Genomic DNA, 26,135 nt, shown 5'->3' on the forward strand with positions numbered 1-26,135 from the left:
TGGGCCTCTCTTCCTTCACTGTCAGCTCTGAGCTGTGCCAGCAGAACTGCTGCAGTTGTGCTCTGCCTCTAATTGTCTATCTATATGAAGCACATTGTGATTAGTCTTTGTAGGAGCAGTGAAGGTTTAAAAACAATCTTAAGAAACACTGAGTGTCATTGTTCGGTGTGTCTCTTTCATTTGCTGTGGTAAGTAGAACTAAGGTGAACATTTCACCTTAATACTAAAAATATTCCAAAATCAGCTTGAGAGAGCCTAAGATAACCTGCCTAAGATAACCTAAGAACCTAAGATAACCTAAGATCTCAGGCCCTGCGTCAAGCAGCATGTCAGAACAGGTATCTCCAGAAGTCCTCTCCATCTAAGACTTTTCTGCAGTTCTACAATTCTAAGTTAATGCACTTGAACTATCACAATAAATCTGACAGGAAAATCACCATCAATGAGACATTCCTTGAGCAGATTTACGCTGGACTCCAACGATCGTATATGGTCTGTCCTATCAGATGCTATCTGATAGGAGTTCCTATCTATTCTACTCATCAAAAAACAGGTGGATGCTACCTGTTACACAGCTCAGTGAAGGAAAGCTTTCTACTACATTGCAGTTCCAGTTGTACAGTTGCATTAATCAAGGGAGACATCTCTGGACAGGGGGGTATACTGGCAAATTAAATGGCTGCAGCTTTAAGAAAAGATGTGGGAAGACAGCATCAGTATAAATTAATTGCTTTCTTTTTTTTTATTTTTATTTTTATTTTTTATTTAGCCTCTCAGGAAAAGAACAATTCTTTCAGATTCAGAGATACTTGAAGAATACTATATGCATAATTCACTTTTGTAATGTGGTGTTTTTTCAGTGAAAAGAACATCCACAGACTCAGTCACTCAAGTGATCCTTTTCAGTCCCTTGCTTTAATGGATTTATGGAAAAGTTATAACTAAAATTGGTTCCAGTTTATGAGTGGTGGCTTTGCAAACTTCAACTTTATATAAGTCCAGGGATCAACTCTTGTGAGAAAAGCAACACAGCAGAATATGAAGCCTGTTATTTTTGGTAGGGTGTGCAGTGCTGAGCTCCATGTCTCTGTTCTGATCTCTGAACATCTGCTGTAAGCCACAGCTTTCTCATAGCTCTCAAAAATGGTTTGTTCCAACCAACACAAAGCATCAAGCAAGTTGTCAGTTAAGTAACTGGCATTTTTTCCAGCTACTTGCCATCAACTAGAAGCCACTGTGGTACAAAGGAGTTTTAATTTGGATGATGAGAGAAATTTCAGCCCTCACTGTGAGTTATTTTTGATCATTGAGTCAAAAAGGCCTTTAACATCTAGTATATTCTCACCTTCTGGGTTAGACGTTTTTCATATACTAACTGGCTTGTGCATTTGCCTCTGTTCAGAAATATCCCGGTATTCTGATAATGTGTTAACTATTTTCATTTGTATGAATCCAAACCTTGACTTTCAGGTTTATTCTGCTGTGCACAGCCTCTGCATTATTTTTACACATTATCCCTACTCCTTCCCCCGCCTTCCCTACTGGCACAGATGGAGAAATACTCAGTGGCTTTAGAATAAATCTGTGATGAACTGTGAAAATCCTTGATCCTTTCAGTGGCCTGGACCAGAAGTGTGTTTTCAAATTCCTTTGAGTTTCGGTTTCAGAGCCTCAGCTCTGAATTCTGCTGCTTGTCTGTTTCCTTACTGCAGTCTGTCAGGGCAGGCTCAAGTTACTCCTCTCTGTGCATTTTACCTGTTTGCTCTTCATCCTGACTGGTTGTAGTTCTACTGAGAGTGTTCACAGGTCTTCCCAAAAGCTGATGAAAATTCACTTGTTCTCTACAGCTAGCCTTATCCCAGATTAATCTGTCTCTTCAAAGTGCCATACCAGTCAGGACTTGCCTTGTTTTCTTTCTTTCCAATTGTTTGTAGTGGTTACCAGGAGATTGATCCAATGCTCTTTGGCTGTGGGCTTAGAGCTGTGCTTACAGCATAGTCCTTTGACCTGTCTACAGCATTGTCTGTCCAGGGACGCAGCTTTAGCATCAAGAGTACCTTTGCTGCAAGAGCTCTGCTGTGCTGCTTTGCAGTGGTCAGGAGCTCTGAGCAGATGGGTAGGTTATGTTAATGGTCACTGTATATTGTTTCATATACTTCTCATTAAGATGAAATTAAAAGTGAAAATCAAGCAGATTCACCAGAATGTTACTGGTATGATTGACCGATTTATTTTCCTGGTCTTAAAAGAAGGCACAGATTTTGTACCCCAAAGTAGGATTTGGGACTCTGAATTTTAGCCTTCTAAAAGCGAAGTGACTAGGCTGAGCCATCTTTACTTTTTCTAGGGTTGACAGAGACAAAATGTCATCTCCAGTAGATGCTATATTGCACTTAAGTGGGACAGAACGAAACATGCTCTGATGTGTCAAGCTGTCGGGAGCCCAGATTGCTGGCTTAAATGCACTGAACTTCTCAGTGTCTGAAGTTATCTAAGATGGATCCTACCAGAAGAGTTTGCAGTCTAAATATGAACTAGCCTAAGGTGCAAACTGCACTTAGCACGCCAGATATGCTTCAAGAAAGTGTAGGCATCTATGTAGCATCGTCATCAAAAAATCTTCCTGGAAGAGGTTTAGAAAAGGATTTGGAAGAGCAAAGGCGGTTGTGTGATACGTGAGAAGAGGAGAGCAGTTCTGGCACACTGTAACAGAGACGGAATTATTGCATCCACCCCTCCAGCTACCTCCACCCCCAAAATCTGAAAACTTCCTGATTTGTGTTCATCAATAATTAAGAGCCCATCAGCAATACTCAGAGGGAGCTTGCATTGCACTTCTGAGCAGCCAGATAGTAATGTACGGTGGAGAGATCCTCTCTTTCAAATCCCAGGGCTCCAGGCCATGCAATGCTAGTATTGCGTTTTCAATTAGCTTCTGAGTGAATGCTTGGCATATGCAGAAGTGAACTGGTGCACAATTAGCTTATTGTTCCTTTTAGCTTTGTGCTGAGAGGATCTGAAGGACTGGAGAAGAGAGGGGAGAGGGGAGTGGGGAAAAAATAGTCAAGCCAGCGGCATCTCTGTGGATGTGGAATAAGGGAGCTGCTCAGCTCACACAGATCCACTTGCTAAGTCGGGAATTACAGCTGTTACTGAGGAGCACACAGCGTGGCTTTAGGGAGGGCGCCGGGGAGAGCCGCAGAACGAGGCTCTGTTCTGAGGCGTTCCAGGCTCTGCTTTCGCCTGCCTCACCTCAGCATTGCGATGGAGCCCAACAGCCCCAAAAAGATCCAGTTTGCTGTGCCGCTGTTTCAGAGTCAAATAGATCCCGAAGCAGCTGAGCAGGTAAGCAGACAAGTTTCTCTCACGGTTTTGAGGGAAAGGGGTAGAATGGGTGCAAGATGTAGGGTGGTAACAGGTCATACTTATGGCCTAAATGCTTTTCCAACTTACATTAGCTTAACTACAGACCAAATGTTCTGGAAGTTACAGCACTGTCTGGATACATGCAAAAAGAGAGTTGGATATATCCTCCAGACAGAATAAGCCTTCTTTATCTTGGGTAGGTTTATTCAGTACGTATTTTCTGTGCTGTTCCTGTAACTGGACCTTGTGCTCTAATGCATACGCTCCACTTGAATACACATTCTCAATAAACTTAAGAAGATTATTTTTATATAAAGCAAAACATGAAGTTTATAATAGGTACCTAATGAGACATATTGCACAGTCCAGTTAGAAGACAGCTTATTTACCATTCATTTTAACATGATAAAATGAGTTACATTTTGCACAATTTATCCTTTCAGTTCTATCCTGTATTTTACATGATTAGTATATCTTATTTATATCATTGTTAAAATGTTTTACATATTTTAAAAATACATACATAAGTGTAGAAATATGTCTGGATGTAGAATTGTATGTATGAGATTAATATGTATACTATTTTAGGTTTTGACTCCCATACACGTACACAGATATATGTAATATATATAAAACAATACAGCAGTCTGTGGAGGAAATTTGTTTTTCTGTACACGTGGTTATTATGTACAGCTATGCATAGATGTACATAAAGAAGAACAAACATAAGCTTAGGAGAAAATCTGGATAAATTGTAATTAGGTCACCCAGTATATTTCTCTCAGTGCAAGTACTTCTCGACATTTGCTTCTATTTTTGTAAGTCTAGTTTTAGATGATACCAGGGGACTTGCATAACCTTGACAGTTCTGTGTTAACGACAAAAGTATTGGCACCTTTAGGACAGGTATCTTGTTTCCTGAATATTCTGATGTGAGCCTTTGCCAGAAAGCGATGGCTTGTGAGTGACCACTGAATGAAGAAATACTAGAAGGGTGCAGGAGAGAATTGCTGCAGGTCTTCATTTTGTCCATTGGTACTTCTGAACTATAAGATGTCCGTGCCTTATGAAAAGTCCTGCATTGAATTTAAGCAGGCTGTGTTCTGATTTTTTTTTTTTTCTGAAATCTGTAAGAATCATACTATTTGGATTTCACTGGATTCCCATGGCTTTTGAAATGCTGTGCCACAAATTCTGCCTAGATTTTAAGGGTAATCATTTCGTTGTTGTTGTGAGTTTAATTCCAAATGCTATTCATTTATGCTGTGGAGGTGTGATGAAATTAAATTAGTAAATACTGCTGTCAAATACATTTATTCTAATCTGGAATAACCCCATTAAACCTGATGATGTAATTTTCCATTTACACCTCTGAAAGCAAAATTTGAACCCAGCTCACTACAGAGCTCAGCAATTAAAAAAGAACAAATGCACTGACATTGAGCACTTGTGTCAGTGTGGTTTCTAGCTGAAATACCCAGTCTCTCTCTTGAATTCAATAGAATATTGATAGCCTGGAAGTTTTAGTGTAGCAACTTTCAATGCAAATATGTCCATTATAGAAGGGTAGTCCAATATCATGTAGTTCAATCAGTGTTAATGGAACAAAAAAAAGCTTAGTCAAATAAACTTTGAATAAGAAGAACTGCATACGATTTCTATTCAGAAATACATATTGATAGGTAAATATCTAAGCTAGTGCTATTTGGAAACATTCTTTTTAAAGTCTTGACTATTATTTTCTTTAGTTAAAGAACAACAACAACACTTTTGGCCACAGTTTAGAAATATAAATTCATCAGAAAACACATATACAATGTCAGCTCTCAAGTGTGCTTCAAAAAAAAATCATATTCATAATTGCTTGTGAGAGCTATAACAGCAGTAGCTATTTGAATATATAAGTTCACAAACTACTGCAGTTATTTTCCTGAAACAAAGCTAAATACCAATATTTTAAGATATAACCAAAACATATCAGCAATGAATGTCCAAAAACTTATTCAAGAAGGATCTTCCCTGTGTTTTCCATATACAAGCATCAGCATGACCCTGATCACTGTCAGTCCAGAAGAGCAGTCAGAAAGACAACAATGTGCTGCTGTTCCTTTAAATATTTTCTTTTTTAACTTTGCCTGGTTTAGAGTCAGGAGGACATCAGATGGCTTGTTTGCTTTGCTTTGAGTGTGGGGTGATTGGTGGGCCCTGATGACTCTCCTTGTTTTGTGCACGTTACAGATCAGGAAAAGAAGGCCTACGCCAGCATCACTCGTCATCATGAATGATCATGTGCCCCCGGGTAAGTGCCAGCATACTTTCTAAACTATTGAATTTGTGTATTTGGGATTGTCTGCAAAATGGTTAGTTAATGAACTACATGATTTTAAAAACCCAGCAGTAATTTCAAAATACTAAATATTAAATAATGGACCATAGAACAGTTTGGAGTAAAAAACATGAATCTATGTAAATCTTGGCCTCCAGATGATGGCAATAATTTCAGTATTTTATACTTCCCTATGTTTTGTTGTATGTACAAGGAGAGTAAACATGATCCTTAAGACATAATAAGAGTCCTTAAGACATAATTTGAGCCCTTAAGACAGAATTTGAAACACATTATCTACTTTACTTCACATCAAACTTTTATCTTATATAGCCCTCTGCAACATTATTTTCCTGCCTTATCTCTTCATTCTTTATAAAGCAGTTCAGGCTTTTTCTCACTGATGTATCTTTTAGATCATTGCTGTATGCACTGGTATCTCAGTAAAATTAAATCATCTTAGTTCTACTGGGATCTCCTCTTGCTGCAGTGTGCTGATGCTCTCCCAATCTGATTAATGTCACCAGTAGCTGAAATTCCTGAGAAATGCGCTGAGAGAAGCATTTAAAGAACCCTGCTCTTGAGGTTGAGATCATTGCAGCATAGCTCAGATTAGGGATGTTCAAGCATGGCATATGGTTAAGGTTATATTATTTTGACACTGCAAGTGGCCCATGCATTTGCTGCAGGGCTAATGCTGATCCCAGTTTGGAGAGTAGTGTTCTGGCCCATGTTTCAGGCAGTTCAGCTCTCAGTAATGATGCATGAAAGATCTACCTCAGACCGACTTTCCTTAGGTTAATGGGATACAGTGCCTGTGTTGCTAGGACTTAATTTAAAGCAAACTCACCTTGACTGATAATCTCTTTTGCAATTCACTTTGTACAGTTTGTACTGTCATATTTCCTTTTATAAACAGATACTTGGTAGAGTACCAAATCAAAACCAAACAGAGAATAAGAACTCTTTTTAATTTACAGGAAATTTTAGTGTAAACAAAGTGGTGCATGTCTGTTATCTCCTTTCCTGCAATGTTCATAATAAATCTATAAATAAATCATTTTTATTATCAGTTAGGATTGCTGCAAGTATCAGTAAACTTCCATGTAAACCCAAGAGCTAGTATTCGTCCTTTTCACCTATGTTTATTCATGGATATGTTATCCCCTCTTATTAGGTACTGGAAAACCAGTATTGATGAAAGTTCTTTGGTTAGATTAAAATGTTGTCTTTTTATTTTTTTTGTTTTATACAGAGTAAGACAAAAATAACAAAATTATAAGCACCTTCATTTTCTTTTCCCCCTTCATGTCGTTTCTGCATGAGTATGTGCATATGTGTTTCCATATGGCATGCTTGATATGGGCAAGTGTTTTGAAAGGAGCATGCACATGTAGCTATGTAAACCCACTGAATACAAGATCCACAAAGCCAAATTGGAAAGTCAGATTATAGATTTGCAATGGGAGTATGAATCATAAATAAATTCATTACGGGTGTGATCTTGCAAGGTGCCAGGCAACTTCTGAAATTATTGTATACCTTCAACTTTCAGAGGAGTCAGCAAGTCCTAGAGACTCTTGCCAAATTGCAGATTAAACTCCTACTGCTAGTTTGCTACTCGATTTTGAATAGAGTTCAATGATATAACAAATAATGATTCATCTCCAAACAATGGTTAATTCTTTAATGCTTGTGTTTACAGTCAATAAAATAACAGTAGTAAGGGTGATAACTTGACACTACCACAATTTTCATTAAAAGCATGATTCTCTAACTATATGAGGAAAAATGAGCAACAGAGAATTGAAGTGATATTTTCAAAGATAACTATTAAATTAGAACTGGACTAAACTAGAACCCTGTCTCTTTATTTTTGCCCACTGAAGTACTTCAGTTCCCTCATTAGGAACAGATAGTGAAGTATATGCTTCCAAGGGCATGAAATGCATGACCCAGTGCAATTCTAAATGTTCAGATGCCCATGCAAAGTTTACTCAAATTATCTAAACTTCTTTTATTTTGAAAATCAGAGAAAGGCATTTTCTAAGAATCAGACTTTTCTATAGCCTTCTGCTGCATCTGCTCTTGATTGCAGCATGAAAAAAGTAGCATTTTTGTGGTATTCTGGCATTCTGGATATAGACCCATCTGGAAACCAGAAGGGAGTAAAATGATTTTGGACATTTCAAAACTTTATAATAAATTATGTTTGAGTTGTGCCATACATAGATCTAAAACAGTCACTTTCCTCTAAGTCTTCTCATCCAGCCCTGATGTCTACAACAGATTTGAGAGGAATCTGTCTTCACGTATGTAGGTAAGGACCATTATACTATAAAGTGAAGATGGAATGGCTACTAAGGATAAGTGATTTAAAAGAGCATTTGGAGATGACAACTACTTCAAAACTTTAAGAGTCCCCTTGGCTTCCCTGCCCAAGGAGACAGTAAATGCCAGACCACACTAAATGATTTACAAGCAGGTGGTAGATGTGACTGCAGAAGCAAATATCAAGACCATAGTATCATTGATTGGTGCATTTGTTCCTGCTTACTCTGGTTGGCATCATATATAATTTCAATCAAAGACAGCAAAAGAGAAATTTAAATAGTGACAGTATCAATAATGATTGCAGTGGACATCATGGCTTCTGAAGCAACATAGTGATGAAAAAAAAACTCAACTTTTTCTGTATGTGTTCTGTAAAGTGCTTTATTGTGGATTATGTCACATCTCAGCAGAGAAGTTAGCACTAGAAAAATTGAGACTCAAGTTATGAAGTGATTCACCTTAAGAGTGATTGTTGCCATCAATTGAGCTGTATTTTTTCTGAGAATCTGATATTTGATTTCATAATATCTAATTGGTTTTACTATTATTTGAAATTACAAGACCGTTTTACTATCTGTGAGAGCAGAGCCTAATTTTAGTGGGCAGAACTACAGAAACTTGCAGTGTCTCATCCTAAGCAGCATGACTGCATAGATTACTGAGGAAACCCAGTCGTATCCTGCTATAGCAACAGTTGCACAATCCCTATCCTTTAAAAAAGGGATGTAAGCATGTGGTTAGTTTTAAAGACACTTTTACCTGTCATGCTGCAGAAGAGCTTAATCCAAAAATTGCTAAAAGCTCTCCTGCTTCCTCTTTCTCTTGCAGTATCATTGAAGCCAACAGAAACTGAAGATTACATACCTGGAAAGCAACCTTTTCTTTAATGCCATAATACACTCACAATCTCCTGTCTCCTTACCAAGTATAGGAGAATATTTATGAAAATCAGTTCTTACTATCTGAAATACAGGTCTATCCATGCTTTAAACCAGCAGTGTCATACTGCAATGGCTCGTATGAAAGCTGGTAGTAATGTAGAGTAATGACAGCTGAAGGAGGAAAACATCAGACCACAGCTCAGGTTTAATGCCATTAGTGCTCACTTTGATCAGAAAACAATGCCAACGTTCCTGTATGGACTGGCTTTGTCACAGAGCCAAGGCAACATCAAACAGTCTAGCTGGCAGGGTCTGCTCAGCTCATGTCAGAGTGTTCAGTCTTCTTGAAATACTAGAATATGGGTAAACATTAGAATAAATTCTGTGTTTCTGAACTTTCTATGTATTTGCTGTTTGCAACTCTCCTTTCTACTCAGTTGCATGTTTTGGCTTCCTTCCTTGTAATGTAAATGTTACTTAGTGTTTGGAAATAAGAAAAACATACCAATGTGTTTTGATAATTCTTCAGAGCTGCCTTTTTGTATTTGGCAAATCTCATTTCAAGGTAGAAAAGGTAACTTGTAAGAAAGCTGTACCCATATCCAGATAAGGAACTTGCTTGCAGTCTGTATTTGAGCATTAGCAATTTTTCTGTTGTGTTCCCCACTGACTTTTGGTTGTCTGGACAGGGACTCATACCTCCTAGCTCAGTGCAGGATCTCCAGAGCTCTGGTAAGATGCCTCAAGGGCAGGGTCAGTATTTAGTACAGCTGCAAACAATGCAGATGGATGGGTAGTGGGAGTAAGAATGGCCCTTACACCTGCTACAGTCCCATGACAACCCAAAGCAGATTAGGTTGTTGTTGGTTTTTTTTTGTGTGGTGTGTGTGTGTGTGTTTTTTTTTAATGCTAAATTGGTTCTAGACACTCCCAGGCTATCCCTGCGTAATAAATCTTATTGCCATGTATAGCTATGCTTTTCTGATGATGCAAACTATGCCAGAAGTATATCCTTGAGAGGGTAGATGTGTTATGTTCTATCTGACATTGAAGGTTTACATTTAACAATCACATTTTTTCTTGCAAGGCAAAAGAGACTTGCTAGATAGGAGACAGTTGTCTGGTCAATTGTAAACCAGTCCTGCAGTCCTTTCTCGGGCAAAAAGCTCACTGAAACTCGAATCAACAGAGAACTCTTGGTCTCACAGTTCATGAAAACTGATATGTTTTTCAAAAGCATGAGATTCTGGTAGGACATACTGCTTACTTTGGTTCAGAAAATAGAGAGTGTGTAAGCCAAATAACAGCTGTTTTCAATTGCAAATTTAGGCTTCTAATGTGGTTATAAAAAAACCTGTCATTAACTTTTTTTCTTTGTTTTTTTTTTTTGGTCTAAGAAATTGGCCTTTCTATATGCTAAATTTGAATATCATTTAAGTGTGCTGTCTGTTTTTATTATAGTCTAGGACTTCATGGAGGTATGGCAGTAAGCAATGAAAAAGATGTGTTTATCCCTCACCACAGGACTGGTACAGCTAGCTCTGTGTGCATTGCCACTGGCACAAAGATGCTGAGAGATGAGGCACTGCTGGTCCAGGCAGTGCAGTCCTTTGTGTTCCTTAAGACTGTGCTGAGAAGGGCCAGATGACACGGTGAAACAATGGAATACATAAAACAAACACTGCATGAGCCCTAATAGGCAACAGAGGAATTCTTGAACTGGAAAGAAAATGTCTAGGCTTGAAAAAACCCTGCTCTCTTCAGGCTGATATGTGACATCAGAACTTCAGTTGTTCAGTGACAAACTACATCCTTTTTTTTTTTTTTTTTTCTTGCCTATTTACCCTATGATAGGATGTTGTTTCATTTGGGTTAGTTTGAATTTACTCTGCAGTTCAGGATCACAGAGTCCCTGGGACAAGCCACAGCATAAGTTCCTCACACATATGGTATGTTAGTGAAAACTCCACGATCTGACCCACGAAAACAAAAAAAAAAAGTTCACAGACTGAAATTAATTAATGAATAAATAAGGACAGGAAACTGTGCTTGAGCTGTTTTTAATGCAGCCCAGAAGCAACAGCTCACACATTCCAAACAGAAGCCATGAAACATTTTTTAATTTAAAATAAAAATAAAAATTCCTTATCATCCTTCAAAGGCAGACAGGATTTTATGTCATCATCATCACCAAAGGACCTGTCATGCTTGTCATGCTGCCTGCAGTAATCCTCCATGCTGGAGGACCAGGCTTTGATTTGGCTGGAATGAACTGTGCACTGCTCTGCCTAATCTAGAGGTTATCACAGAGGCACCCGGATGCATTTTTGCTGTTGTTTTTTTTTTTTTTTTGATGTCATGAACATATTAGTTCACAAATATAAACATTCCCACAATTCATGCATTGTGTAAAACACATAGTCTGGATGAGTGTGAAATATGTACTGCTTCATACAGTGCCCAAGTAAGCTGCTACACGTCTTGAAGATGAAAAAGAGCCAATAGTTTCAGGTCTTGTATTCTGAACTGGTACCTTCAGGTAACTGTCAGGCCATCCTAACTCGCCATCTTAACTGTCATGTGGTCAGTATTATGCCTTCATTCTTCCTTTGGCTGTTGTAGACACATAGCCTAATAAAAATCCATTGTGTCTGTAAGTGATATGGTAGTTAAAGCAGCCTTCAGATTTCTTTAATTTGCACGGAAGAACTGCTATGGTAAAGAAATATAATGACTACAAAGGATTATTGTGCCTTCTCTTTGGTACTACGTGGTCCTCAGCTCAGCTCAGGATGAGCCTTTGCTATTTGCAGCTGACAAACGAAATCCCCAGACTACACTGACAGCTACAGTCTACTTGGCTGAAATAAGTAAATTCACAGTCAAAACAAGACAAGTTCCTCACATTCAGTGATGTTTGTCTTCCCTCCATGAGAAGGGGAAGCATGAGCTGCAGTCATGGTCTGAGAAAGTTCTGGGTTGTGGAAGGGACTGAGCATGACTGCTGTCTGGAAATGCAAGCTGGGCATTTACAACCAGAACTCAGATTTTGGACCTAGATGGGAGAAATGGTGCAGCTGAGAGGACATGACATTCATTCATAGTTTGGGCAAAATTACGTTTATCCATTTCTCCCATTCCATCCTTTTATACTCCACAAGTGAATTTACTTCCTCTTCTACTTACCCATGCAGCTGAGCTCCTAATGTGTGCCATGACACTGCTTGTTGCTCCCGCTTCCTGCCCTCTGTTGGTTTTGTGTTTGATGGGTCAACATCCGTGGAGCTATCTGAAAGTACAGGAGGTATTTTTAGAACTGAACCTTGTACTCTTCATCTGTTTTCCTCATTCCTTATACAAAAGCACCATAGAAACAGCCTTCTTCCATCCCAGGAGATTATTTGCAAATCATTTTTAATATATATGGTTTTGTGTTACATATCTCCAGCTCCTTGATTATCCAGTGTCAGGACTGATAAGCTTTCAAACAGTTTACCTCTGTTTTCATCTTAATGCTCACTAATGTGACAACGAGGTGTGCCATGGGGTAGAGAGTAGCAGTGTGGAAAGCTACATAATGTTGTGAGAAAGCCAGTCTGACAGCTTCAAGCTTTATTACGCTCATAAAGCTTAGCACTTTGCTAGAGGAACCCTAACAGATTTGCTCTGTGCCAAATACTTATACACTTCATACACTTTGTTTTGGTGAGAAATGTGAATACATGGTGAGCTTCCGATTAAAAAACAAACAAACAAAAAAGCTAGGCATATGTAGCTACCTATAGCCAAAGTACCTAAGCTATATTTAGTACAGCTATATGAGCAGACTATTACTGGGGCTTGTGACATTTAAATATTTATTTTTGATCAAGATATGTCCAGTTTAGCCTGGAGCAAAACATTCTCTTTGCATTTTGAGTGATGGGTTACTTGTTTGTTTGTTTTAAGAGCAGAAAAATCATAGACAATTTGAAATTAAGTCCATTTAAGCATAGTAAGACAAATTGGCTTAAATAAGAATATCAAATTATTATGTTTTAAAATTATGCTCAAATTATACTTCAATAATATAATAATCCTGATATATATTTTTTAAAACATAAGCTAATAAACTAAAATCCATTAATAAATGTTTCAGCCTTCCTGAGGAGAAAAAAAAAGAAAAAAAAAAAAGAAAAAAAAAAAACAGGGTTTGTCTGACCTCTCCTATTTAGTACTTAATGCAGCACTCATTCACCATGGTGATGTGTGCAGAATAAATAGATAATGTGGACAGATGAGAGAGAATCCAGCTTTTAGCACTAACCTCATTATGTTCAGAATATTGGGGAGGGGTTGCACTTAAAGCATCAATCAAGATAGCCCCATTTATTGAGCTTCCAGGGAGGAAAAAACAATTAACTCTTTATGTGAAGTAATTCATGTTAAAGCCTCACTTCAACATCCACCAACATTAGGCATTTAATGAATTTGGACTGAAAGCTAGCAGGAACTCTAAGCAAAAAGATGCTATCAGTCAGGGGAGTTTTCACCAACTGCACAAGGCTGGACTGCTGAAATTCAGAGAGTGTAAGGGGACTGTAGAGCTTGGCTTTGCTTTCCTTGTGTCTGAGCTGGCTGTGTCATGAGCTGTGGAAATATGATCAGCTGAACCAGCCTACTAAACAGTTCTAGGATAGAATTATACCCTATGTCTGTTGGAAGGAACTGTTTTCCTCTTCCACCCCTCAAAACCCTAATCGTGTGTCTGTATTTAAAATCATCACTTCTAATATTTTCCTTAAATAGCTTTACCGGGTGATCAAGAGAGTATGATAGCAGCAGAATGAAGTGCAGTTACATGCTCATTTCGTTCATGTTTTCCTTGGGATACCTAGGACACAGGCATACCACAGAGAGTGAATGTCTTGGCATTTTTTTTATCTTGTGGAGCCAAACCACACTTACAGAAGTCCATTAGCAGTGCTAAGTACACAAATGTGCATTTTAAAGGCAGTATATTCCACTTGAGACCATATCCTTCATTCTGAGAACATAAGCAGAGAATAGTCACACACAGCAGTGCATGAGCTTAGTTGGGCCAGATGGAAACTTCTTATTGAAGTAAAGCAGTGAACTCTACTGCATCCTGCAGTACTATTTATCCTGGTACACAGACATCCCACAGCCTAAACGTTTCAGCACTGAGTCTCTATTACTCAGAAAAGAGAAAGGCTTGTGGTGATAGCATTCCTTTCAAGTCTTTCTGAATTCTCTGATGTAGCTGTTCTCAGACAGTGGTGTAAAGCAAAGACGTGGGTGAACCTTTCCTGTTCTTTTTCTGACCACCACCAATTTGGAATTATATTGAAGAACTAAATGTGTTGGAGGGGGCTGGGAGAACCACGGGGAGGGGGAGAGAGAGAAAATAATATTTTTCATCAAAAGAACTGTGATCCAGGTGTTTTAATCCAGTTCAACATTAGTTTTTTTACTTTCTGTTTTTGAAATAAGGTAAGTAGACAGCAGAGCTGTAATTGTTTAGAAATGTGCTTTCAGGCTTCCTAAAATGCTGATGCTAGTGGATGACTTGGGCCTTAATGTGTATAGCATATCCTGTAGGAGGGTGTGGAACAATTCATTCCACATGAATCACAATGATGTGCTGCTGATTGTGACAGTGCAGATGAAGACGTATAACACAAAACACAGGATCCCCTCTGGCCCTGGTATTTATTGAGGTTACTAGAAATTCTGAAAAACATCTTTGGAAATTACAGGCTAACTTAGTCTGCGTTAACAAATGATTGCCCTGTCATTTCCATCCTGTCTAGCCATGCTCATGGTGAGAATGAGATTATGGAACCTCATTATGTTGACTCTTTGAAAACTTCCAGATAGAAAAACAAAGAATGAATCCACAAAAGTGACATTTGCATCTTCTTTTTGTATAAGGGTCACAAAACACAAGAAGCGCTATTGCTAATAGTTCACTTCACTTGTGCATAAACTGATACATGTACATGAGGGGTTTTATGCATGTGTAATCTAATCATAGGAAAGCAGAGAGTAGTTGGCAAGGACTAGCTTTAAAACATATTTTTACTGAAATCCTTGAGGTATTATTCAAAAAGGAAGGAAACTGCAAAGGCAGCAATAATAATCAGTGGCTAAGGAAAAGTTTTATTTGGTATATGGTTTCTTCTCCCCTGGTAAATGTCACTTTCCAGACTGTACAATATACAACCATTCAGCTAGGATATTTTTTCTTGTTTTATGAGCTATAGCAAGCAAAGAAATGTTTGACCTTTTTTTTTAGCTTTGGCTGTTGATGATGCCTTTTATTTTAGAACTTAGAATGTTCTTGTTGCTCACAGCAGAGAAAGGAACAGCTCTCAGGGGTAGTTACTGCAACTACATCTCCAGTACATAGATTGCCACCAGTGGGTCAGTTCCAAGCCATTTTCCATTGCAATTGATTCCTCTATACAAAGCTATTAGGGAATGCTTTAAACATATATCAGGGGACCAGCTAGTTTTGTATTTCTGGTCATCTTAGATTTTTCTTTATGATCTTTGCCTCGGTTGTATTTAGATTTCAACTTCACAATCTCATTTGAACACAGACTGAACATAAATCAAGCAATCATCTGGGCAGTAACATGCTACTGACACTATTCAGTATTACTGGTAAATTCCCAACTTGTTCTCTCAAGGTACTTAGCTCTTTTTACTTGAAAATATTTAATGAACATGTTAAGTCTTTTCACAAGCTAATATATTGTTAGGAGTGTTAGAGTCAATGGGCAAACTATTTGGGACGTTTTTGTGAATGTGCTTTGGTAATAGTTGGTAAAACATTAGCCATTATTTGCAAATATTTAACAGTTTGGCAGTATGTTTTGCTTGGACACATTCATTTCAGTGGGAAGTTTCTGCTCTTTGCTCCTGCTCCTCCAAGTATTTGCTGGCAGTCACTGAACAGCTCTGGCCCTCCTCAAGCCTCTTAAAAGCAATCTTTATCTTTACTTCCCCCCTTTTTACTCTATGCATTTCTTTTCTTTCACTGTCATGTTCCAGGCTAGTCTGTGCTGTGAGTGTGGAAACTGCCCTTAATCCATAAAACAAAGATGTAATCTTTGTTGACGTATGCTTTTGTGTCAGAATAGACCTGGTGTCAGTATAACCTTTAATTAGGTAAGTTCTCCTTCTACAAAGGCAGTCAAATTTTGAGACAAAGTGTCATGCTTTAGGTTGATTTTCCAGTCCTTGTCCCTTGACTTGTTCTATATCTCTGTGATACTCTGTTTTTCCAAGGTCATCTTGTACTTCACTTTGACCCTCCGGTACCTCCTGGGGCACATAAAAATGCTGGCTGTCAGGTTCTCCTCCTACTGTAATGACGTTTTTCCCCAGAGCCACCAGAGATCATGCCAGGAAATCAGCGTCACCCTAGTTTACATATATTTGCCTCACAAAGAATTTTTCTTATCTACATTTCAGTCCAGAAGAGAGTTGAATCAGAACAAAAGAATGTCCATAAAAGAGAGTTGTGTGCAAGTCATCATGTATCTTTTAAGACACACTTTACACACATCTGAGACTTGAATTTACAATCAACATTCAGGCCAACAGGCCAAGGATTTCAAATTCCACATCACCAATCACAGCAGTTTGCTTCAGTTTGCCTCGCTTTTATCTAGTTGAATGAATTAACTTGGATCTCACAGATGGAGTGACTATTAATGTGACTGTCATTATTTATATGTGTATATTTTTATATATTGTTATCTATATTATGCATATGTGTAACAATTCAGACTAAGAAGTCAGTCGACCGATGGCTGAAGTTCTTTCCTAGTTGACGTAATGCTAGAAATAGTTCACTAAATGACAGTCATTTGTCTGTGTTGTTGTTGCTTGCTTGGTTGGTTCCTTGGTTTTATTTTGTTGTTGTTGTTATTATTTGGTAGGTTGTTTATTTGTTTGCCATACTCATGCAATATTATCTTGGATAAAACCGTGGCTTTGAAGTCAATGGCAAAACTTCCTGTTGCTTATGGCCTAGTAAAGTCAGTAGAAAAATGATTTTCTGTTTTTTGCTTTTCTCATAAATTCTGGTTTGTTTTGCTGATGCAGACCTTAGATTTGCCACAGTATTTACACTGAGCAGCACCGAAATTGTTTTGAACTTCTGGGCTGGAATTGTTTTGTCTAGAGCAGTATTCACTTCCCCTAACCTTCCTGTAAACTAAACCAGGCGCTGAAGTACCTCTTGTTCCAGAGGGTCAAAGCGTAATAGCCACTGCAGTGTGTGCACAGATGACAAGTGACAAAGACTTGGGATTAAACTTAACTTTGTTGTGCTGGAAATGGGAAAAAGTACTTAAATATTCTGGAAAGAGTTAATTTACTGTGGCTTGGAAGCCAGGTACAGGCCAACCCTGACCGGGTACTTCTGGTCACAGTGACACCTCGTGGTCTTGCAGGAGATGTCTCCCAGCTGTAATGCCATGAATTACTAGCTGATAGCTGCAAATTTTACGGAAAGTTTATCTCGGAGAAACTCCCCCAAACCCTGTAAGATGTTTATATTTGGACCAAATATATATATATATATTATCAGAGATACTGAAAGGAAAAAGACTTCCTTTCTTCTGATTCCACTCTTGTTCTTGTTCCACTCTTGCCCCTTGTTTTTAGAGAGCTATCTCTGTTGACTTCACCAAAGAGAAGTCTGTGGTACATAGATACACTTCAGGATAGTGATACACTTAAGAAAGCAGCTCTAAGCCTAGCATTAATTTAAAGTCAAGTCAATTATTCAGTCAGTCATCAGTTATTCAAAGAGAAAAATATTTTAAATGTATTTCTCATTGCTTAATTTCTTTCTCTGGGAAGAACTGCCAAGTCTGTAACCATCCCCATACAACTGACGAGGGACTTCTTGTTGGGAAGGTCTGCTCCAGCACTCCTGCTCACCGACCCTCTCACAGAGCAGGGCTACAGAAGAGGGCCTCGCAGTTGCGGGGTTGCAGGACTTTTGCTATGAGAAGAAGAAATTTTAGCATGGAAGATTTTTTTCATGACAGGTTTTTCCACAAAGGCTGCTTTGTGTTCTAGTAAAATCATGACTGGGCTAGTAAGTAAAACAGTAAATGGAAGTAGTAAAACTAGCAAACAAACAAACAACAACAAACCACCACCGACAACAAAAAACACTCAAATATTACAAGGGGACTTTACCATTCTGTCAAATTAGTTCAGTTTGCCTTTAAAAAAGCTCCTGATTATGGTGCATATTTTGTCCATGGCCTAAAAAATTGTTAAAAGGGTCTAGTTGTGTAAAAAATGCTCACCAAAGTGCATAAGTGCTGCTCAGGTCACATCCTGCCTATGCAGAGCAGCAAAGCACAGCAGATGCAAATGTGCTCTTGCTTACACCCATCTGTCTGTGTGCATCACTCCTAGATGCATTACAAGAGGATCTCCACTAGCAAAATGGTGATAGTTAGGAATGTGATGGTGTTTTGCCTAATGTATGTATCGAAGTATCCAAGAAGGCAGAAAGAACAACTCAGTCATTATTGATAAGAAATAAGTCATTATTAATAAGACAGGAGAAAATAAAGAACTTAAAATATCTTCCAATGTATATTTTGAGATTCTATATTGATGTATGGTAATTAGATATTTATTTATTTATGTATTTATTTAAGAGGTTTGGAATCTCTTAGGGAGGGAGAACAGAAAATTGAAAACATAAAGCTTAGGGGAAGGATGATTTTTTGATGCTTGTAATAACAATTCATGAGTTCTCTGTGGTAAGGCTGCAGACCTGATTCATCACTGCTATATTCTAGTTTAATGCCAGTGAAACTAGGCTGATTTACATAGCTGGGTGTGAAACTGGAATAACAAGCTCTTGAAGCAGACACCACCATACAATTCCCTTTTGAGATTCGTGTGATGTGAACAAATGCATTTAGATTCACATTTGTTGTTTGTAATGTCTCCAGTTTCTTCTAAACCAGACTATATTATCAGAATGCATGTTTTAAAGAAATTTTGATCTGTGTATATTATGATAGGGTTTTATTTCACATTCTTACAGCTGTGCAGCTGTAAGTGGGCCCTTGGGTACTGCCTGTGTGGTGTGCAGTGATGCAGACACAGCTTGGACCAGATGCTGTTGTGTTGGTAGAAGTATGATCATTCTTTTCATTTAGAAGTTGTCTTTGAGCACCATCAGGAAGTATTTGCTATAACTAAGGTGACAGCTGTCCACACTCAGTACTAGTTAGTAATGGCTACTTCAATACCAAAGGTGGGAAATAGCTTTGTGAATATAAATGGGCTAATTTACCTGGAAAAAAAAAAAAAAAAAAAAGATAAAACGTCCAAGCAAATTGATTCATCAGGCCTATGGCATTTTAGCTAACTCTGAAAGGCTGGTTACAGTCATTGCTCATTGGAAAAAAAACTTCTAAATGAACTAGAGCAACATTGAGCCAGCTTAGTGGAGGAGATGGCATGGCCAACTACACTTGGGCTGAAATAGCATGTAAATTCTGAGTTAGTAATAAACTTCTTGCAGAGCCATTTCCCACTGGTATAAGACTATGTGGTCTGGATGTAAAGAAAGCCCAGGCGAATCCAGGCCTTTTGTTTAGGTGCGGGACATGGAACAGCCAGGTGGTGGAAGAGCACACAGGTCTGCTCTTCACAGACACTGGGGTCCTTTTCTGTCCAGCCAAGCACATCGCTATGCAGCACCCCATGTCCAGCTGCCTAGCCCTTCCTCACAGCTTCAAGATTGACTCTCCCTGTGCTGCACTTCCAACAGAACAATCAATTCAACTTTCTGATGCTGTAAGCAAGAGTATATCAAAATAAATCCAGAGAAATTCACTGTCCAGGAAGAGAATTCTGCAGAACGGGAGTCTCTTTTTTAGGAAAGAAAACAGTAAAATCAGTACAATTGCCACACTGTGGTTTCATCTGAAGTTTTTTTGTTGTTGCAACTTTTCACGTTTATTTTCTTATAACTGACTTTATTTTTTCCAAGTAGCAATTAAGGGCATGGTAATGCAAAGTACTGCAGCCCTGTGGGAGTTCCCTGTCCTACAAGGCGGTTGCCCATGAGCAGAAGACCATGGCCACCTCCTTGTGCTGTCCCACATGCACATTTCTCTCTGACCCATTCCCTTTGGTTCCATCAGTTCAATCTTTCTCTGTCCTCTCAGCCAGGACAACCTTGCCACACTGTGCCAATATTTGGTGTGCAGAAGCCATCTACCACACAATCGCCTCAGCTAGGGTGGCAGGTAGGTCCTGTCAGGGTAGCACGGGATCTCCCACAGGATACATGCCTTAACCGCAGGTGCCTTACACGTTAAGCATCCTAATGCTTGTGTTTCTAGCAAACTCCTCTCTTTCCTGTTTTTATTAATATTTCCTATACAAATCTTGCTATTAGCATTCCCTAAAGAAGCAGGCAGTAATTTAGATGCCGCTTAGTGTGTGAAATGCAGCAGAACAGTAATGAATGTACTCTCCTGTCAGCGTTTGACTGAGGAGGGAGAAGACCCTCTAGCTACATTTACCACAGCAGCTGCAATACTGGAGTTTAATGAGGTGCTTTTGCAATGTGAAAATTTTCAGAAACATATCCTCATGCCGGGAGGGCCTACCAAGATATTTTTTTTGTAATTAAATGTAATTACATCCATACTCATAGTCAAGTTCTCATTGATAGATACAGGCACATAGAAACCAACAAGCAAAAGTGAAACAATTAACTACATGGGGGGTTTTTTGTTGTTGTTGTTTTTGTTTTTTAATATTTGCCTTATTGTACTTTTTCCATTTCCTAGCTCAGTGGTTTGGTAAAAAGCTATGAAGTTCTAGCTAATCCAGCAATGTGTGGTTAGCATTCTGCCAAAAGCAAAGCATGAAATATTTTTGATCTTATTTTGTCTTCTGGAAGAAAGAAAATGTAGTTTTTATAGCAGAAAAAAAAAATAATAATAATATTACACCGGTCAATTTCTAAATCAGATTTCAGTGACTTTATTTTACACATACAAATGCAAATACAAACTGTGGTCATCAAACACCAGTGAGGCAAGCTGGTAGATTAATAATAATTTTAAAAATCTTTATTTTATGATGGAGAAACTGAAATGTGAAATGACAGAAACCAAAATATTAGGAAAATTTCAGGTTCACCTGCCACTAAGTGGCAAGAGAATGAAGAATTATTTGAAAAATAATGCATTTCTTTTTTTGGTTCCTGAAATTGTTTGTGCCATTTGAATGCAAGTTTTTGAGGTTTTGTAGGCTTCTGCTGCCCACTGCCTGAACACCAACCCCCTGCACCTGGAGCCAACAGCCACCCTCCTTTCCATCTCAGGAGATGGCTAAGTGGAGCCGGAGCCAGGAAAATGAGTTTCAATTTTCTGCCTACAAAACTCTATGTCATCATCAATCATATTCATAAGAAGTCAGCAGTTGGTTCATTTCTTTCACATTTTTCAAGAGAGAAAGCTTTGCTGACAGGCATGGTAGTGTTTCGCCATGGAGACACTTCACAAAAACTCACAAAATTGGCAGAATTGTTTCACAGCTGTAGCATCACCTGATTTCTGTCTCCATAGCTTGGTGTGTCCTGCACTGAAGTCTGCATGCAAAAGGCTGTGTCCATAGCTCTGCTCATTTACTTTGCTCTTTCCAGTGGTACCATTGACACAGTGCAGGGGTAGGACTGTAAGCAGGCTCCAGACTGATGTCATCATGTCCTTAAACTCTTTCTTGTCCCTTTCTTTCACTGAGATTCAGACCATTCTTGTTTAACTCTTTCTTTTACTTACATCTATTATAGGCATGTGACTCATGCATTATTTCCACTATCTGAGCAATTAAAGAATTATTGTAGTTATTATTTTAAAGGGAAATTTAGATACTCTGACAAAAATAATAATAATAATAATAATAATAATTCCAAAACCCTACCAACCACCTATGATTTTATCTGAAACTCCACATCTTTGTTTTCCCAAGGAAAATTCCAAACTCTCTACACAACGCTTCCTCCAACAACTACACTAGCCTTTTACTGAGTTTCTCTTGTGTAAAAGCCAGCCTCTCTGACCTGGTCTGTTCCTCCAGTTCCTGACTGAAACACTGCAGAAAAGGCTTTTATTTATTCTTGCCAAGAGGAAAGAAAGAAGGGTACTTAGCTGGATGAGATGAGCTGTGGCTGGATGACTCCACTGCAGAGTCCATGAGTGATATCAGAGGCCACATATTTTAAAACACATCACCTCTTGCCCTGCATCACTGCTGCAAGTGCATTAACATTACCCAGTGGGAGAAGAGGGGCAGATGAATTTTGATCTTGAAAGCGACCATCGGGTTTCCCTCAGCATGTCCTTGCTGTTTCCACAGCAATGGAGATGCATAAGAAGAGTGATGAGCTGCATTAGGCAGTTGTCATTCTGCCCATAGCCAGCTTCCATATGCTCTGATCCTGTCTGACCTCGGATAACACCACCTTACTTCTGACTTCATGTAAGGACACCCTTGGAGTAGCTCAGATTATTCTGCCAGCTTGGTTGGGTGGCTGTGCTAATAAATGTTCAAAAAAAAAAAAGCTGTCAAGAAATGACTTGAGTATTAGATTGTAGTTAGCTAATTAGGGCAGCTGAGAATAAGTCAAACTGGAAAAATGCCATATATTCAGATCTGGAGTATAACAGAGCAGTATTGTGTTCTGTGAGCAATGTTATGGTTTGTGAGAAGAAAATGGAGCATCATTAAACAGTCTCCCTGGCCCCCGAAAGAGAACCTGTAGGGAGAAGTTATCTAACCAAGAGTTTAATTTCATATAAGACACAAGTATACCTGATCAATTGAATTTTCCATGTGTAATTGCCTAGTTATAAACAAGAAAAGGAAATTACTTGTTCTGTATAAATATATGGTGGTTTTTTTGTGAGTAGAAGTGTGCACAATAGTCAATGGGAACTGAAGGACACTGAGAAACAAGGGATTTCATTCTCCCTTGTGAATCAAGTCTGTTTAGTTTCAGATCATTTCCTCACCCCTCTCAAGAAGAATTTATGTTCAAAGATTTTAGTAAAGAAATTCAGTTTCTAATTGTCAATGGATTTGACAGGGATGTAAGGGTTGGAAATATCATTTGATTTCTGTTATGTGGGTACGTCTCAGTCACAGCAGCTGACTGATCATGTTCTTTCTTACCTTATAACATCCATTCCCATCACAAATTTTGTTGTTTCTGAGATTTCTTCTCATGCCAGAACCAACCTGATGTAGTGAGAGCATCTGTGTGCACCCGTGTGTCTCTGGTGGACACTCTCTTATTAAGAATATGCTTTCACGACATTATTTAAACTGCTACATTAAACATTATTTAAACTGCTTTCAAAGCAATGTAATTTACACTGGGAAAATACTATTTCTATCCAAGGAAGAGTGTTCATACAAATATAATTGCAACCCTTCAGTTACACCAGTATAGCTCAAACTATTGCCCTGGACAGGGTGCTCTTGGTCGAGCTCCAGCGCACACTGCCCTCCTGCTCTGCTCTCTGTCATCTCTAAATTTCTCCCCTGGCTTCTGCTACAACCCACTACCCATGTCTCCCATCACTACCTTAGCTGCATGCATAGAAGAAGTGCTGCTCTCTTCTTGCTCTATCTTCCTTGCTTTACGTCTTTTCCTTCTCCTCTATGTGCAGTTTTTTTTGTTGAAAATTTTTGTTTATTTTCTATTCCCTGCCTTGGTCTATGACATACAGTGATCTCAGCTTCCCTTGTTCCTATTCTTCATTGCCTCTCCTTAAAGATCTGTATTCTCCATTAACTTTTTTTTTTTTTAAATCAGAACAAGCATGCAGAGTACCCTTTCTGTCTTTAAAATGAATGTCTACCAAAATGTACCATTGACCAAAACATACCTCCAACCATCTCTGTCTTCCCTTTTATCTCACAACTCATGTAAAACACTTCACACCTGCTACTTCAAGTTTGTTTCATTTGGTGTGTCAGGTTCATTTCTGATATCTATTGGATTTGAAAAACTGTTTTTGTGTTTTTGTAAGTCATTCTTGAATTTCCACAGTTTAATGCTGTTTATTGTCATTCCTTGCCCTGTGGATATAAATGATTTGTAGCTCCATACAGGACCAGTTCTTGTTCACAAAATTATCCTCATATAAAGGCTGCTGGATGAAAAGAAAGGCTGGAAACTTTCCAGTTCTGGTAGGTTTAATGTCACCCCACTAAGAGGAACACTAAAAGTGCAAGTGCAAAGGGTTAGAGAAATGCAAATCCTTAGAAACAAGACCTGAAACCTGACAAAGCTGCTGACTGCAGCTTTCTTTCCTTGTGCAAGTCTCAGCCTGAGTTTACCAAAAATACTTTGAATTTGGACAAGCTTAGAGTTTCAAGAAGTAATGGGACATGACTTACTTTTCATTGTTCCTTGCCCTTAGTTCCTGATTTATTCAATTTTCCACCTCTGAGCTAAATCCAGGATTCTCAGATAAAAAAAAAATCAAATGTTGAGTCATTGAAGTCTGTGTCTCTCTGTTATGTTATCAATATGAAGGATTACAAACACTTAAATAATCACCCATTTAGCCAGCCTATCTTCATGCTCCAAAGTGCTTTAAAAGGATACTAGGTACTGCAATCGTTATTTACAGGTAGGGAAGTCAAGGAAGAGATTAGTCATCTACCCAAGGTCATGCAAATGTCAATGGCAGGAACTGGCCTCCTGATTGTCTTGTCTAATTCCGTATCTTTGGGACCACACTGGAGTAATCAGCTCTGTTTTGAACCACATATTTTAACCTGGAGTGTAAGTCATTTGGATGTCTCTAATATAATGGCAAATCCATACTTTGAGTAAACCCACTAAGTCAATTAATATTTGCAAGATGCCTGGACATGAGGGTAAAGAGCACAACAGGAAATGCAGACAGTCTGCCTGGACTGGCTCTCCTCTTCACACACAGCACACCACCAGCAGCCAAGACACAGAGACTAAGCTGGATGAAGTGATATTACACAGACCTAGTTCTTCCTTCAGATCTGCTACACCTCAGTAGAAATTGCACAGTGGTATCTGCACGTGGAAAAATTTGTAAGGCGTGGTGGCACAATTAGACAATGATGTCTGTCTTTAAGAGACACTTAAATTTTAGAGCTCCAAATTATTGTGCATCAAAGATCCCATATGATCTTTGTCAAATATTTGGGAAATCATCCTCAGAAGACACACTTTTTGACCATTAACCATATCAAGATAACACTGGAAAAATAATTTTATCTGATGCACAAACTGATTTAGTGTTATGGTTAGGAAGATCCTTGGCTCCTCTGCTTCATGAAATTTCATTTAGTTTTTCAGCTAGGTTTTCAGAGGTGCTTTTTCCATTAGAAATCTCTAGCATTCACTATTTCTTCCATGCCTATGCTCAAGAGCAAACTAAAGCAACAAAAGCAAGCAGTACCAGGAAATATTTCACAGCCGTTTCCAACACTACACCAGTGTTTTTTTAAGATGAAAGACTAGACTTAGTTACGCTTTGGTTTGCTGGTTTTGCATCTTACTGTTAGGTGCTCTTGAGTGTCATTGCTAGTGTATTAACAGCTGAATGGAGGTAGAGTTCTTGTTGAGGCTTACTGCAACCTACCACGCCTTGGTAAGCCTGCTTTTCTGGAGAAATGGGAGAGAGCAGGGCCTGGGCAGAGCAGCCCTGGGTCCTCACGGCCACTCAAGCATGGAGCCCTACTGCCAGCCCAGCCAAAGGGCCGGGTGCTGACCACACACCACTACTTGTCAGTTCACAGTCAAAACATGTGAGTGAAGGGCTCTAGACACAGTGCTCATGTCTAAACGGTAATCAGGGCCTCTGGAATTCTGAGGTACACAAACAAGCTGTAAATCAAAAAGGAAATTTCTTATTTACAGTGGTGCTGTAGGGTGCAGGGCAGAGCTGCAATACTTCACACAGAGAAAGTCTTTTGTACTAACTTTTCTCTTTTTCTATCTTTTCCTCTTCTAGAAAAAGATGAGAAGAGAACAAACATCTCACAGGCAGAAGTAAGTGAAACATTTTTTTTCTTACAATGTATTTACTGTTAAAATAGATCTCCTGTAAAAACCCCATTGTGGCCTACTGGTCTGTCCCAGCTGATGTCTTTCTTTGTGCTGT

At 38.7% G+C, this 26,135-nt stretch overlaps 1 protein-coding gene across 1 annotated transcript in view; it reads left to right on the plus strand.

Moving 5' to 3' along the window:
* The first annotated feature begins 2,275 nt into the window (after nt 1-2,275).
* The window catches only part of PPP1R1C (protein phosphatase 1 regulatory inhibitor subunit 1C), a 46,543-nt gene continuing 22,683 nt past the window's right edge, over nt 2,276-26,135 (plus strand). The window contains 4 exon segments of the mRNA XM_068685923.1: nt 2,276-3,155; nt 3,157-3,345; nt 5,605-5,665; nt 25,986-26,023. Of these exon segments, the coding sequence (XP_068542024.1) occupies nt 3,087-3,155; nt 3,157-3,345; nt 5,605-5,665; nt 25,986-26,023 (357 nt within the window). The 5' untranslated portion in view covers nt 2,276-3,086.

The sequence above is a fragment of the Anas acuta genome, chromosome 6 (assembly GCF_963932015.1).
Source record: "Anas acuta chromosome 6, bAnaAcu1.1, whole genome shotgun sequence".
Lineage (NCBI taxonomy): Eukaryota > Metazoa > Chordata > Aves > Anseriformes > Anatidae > Anas > Anas acuta.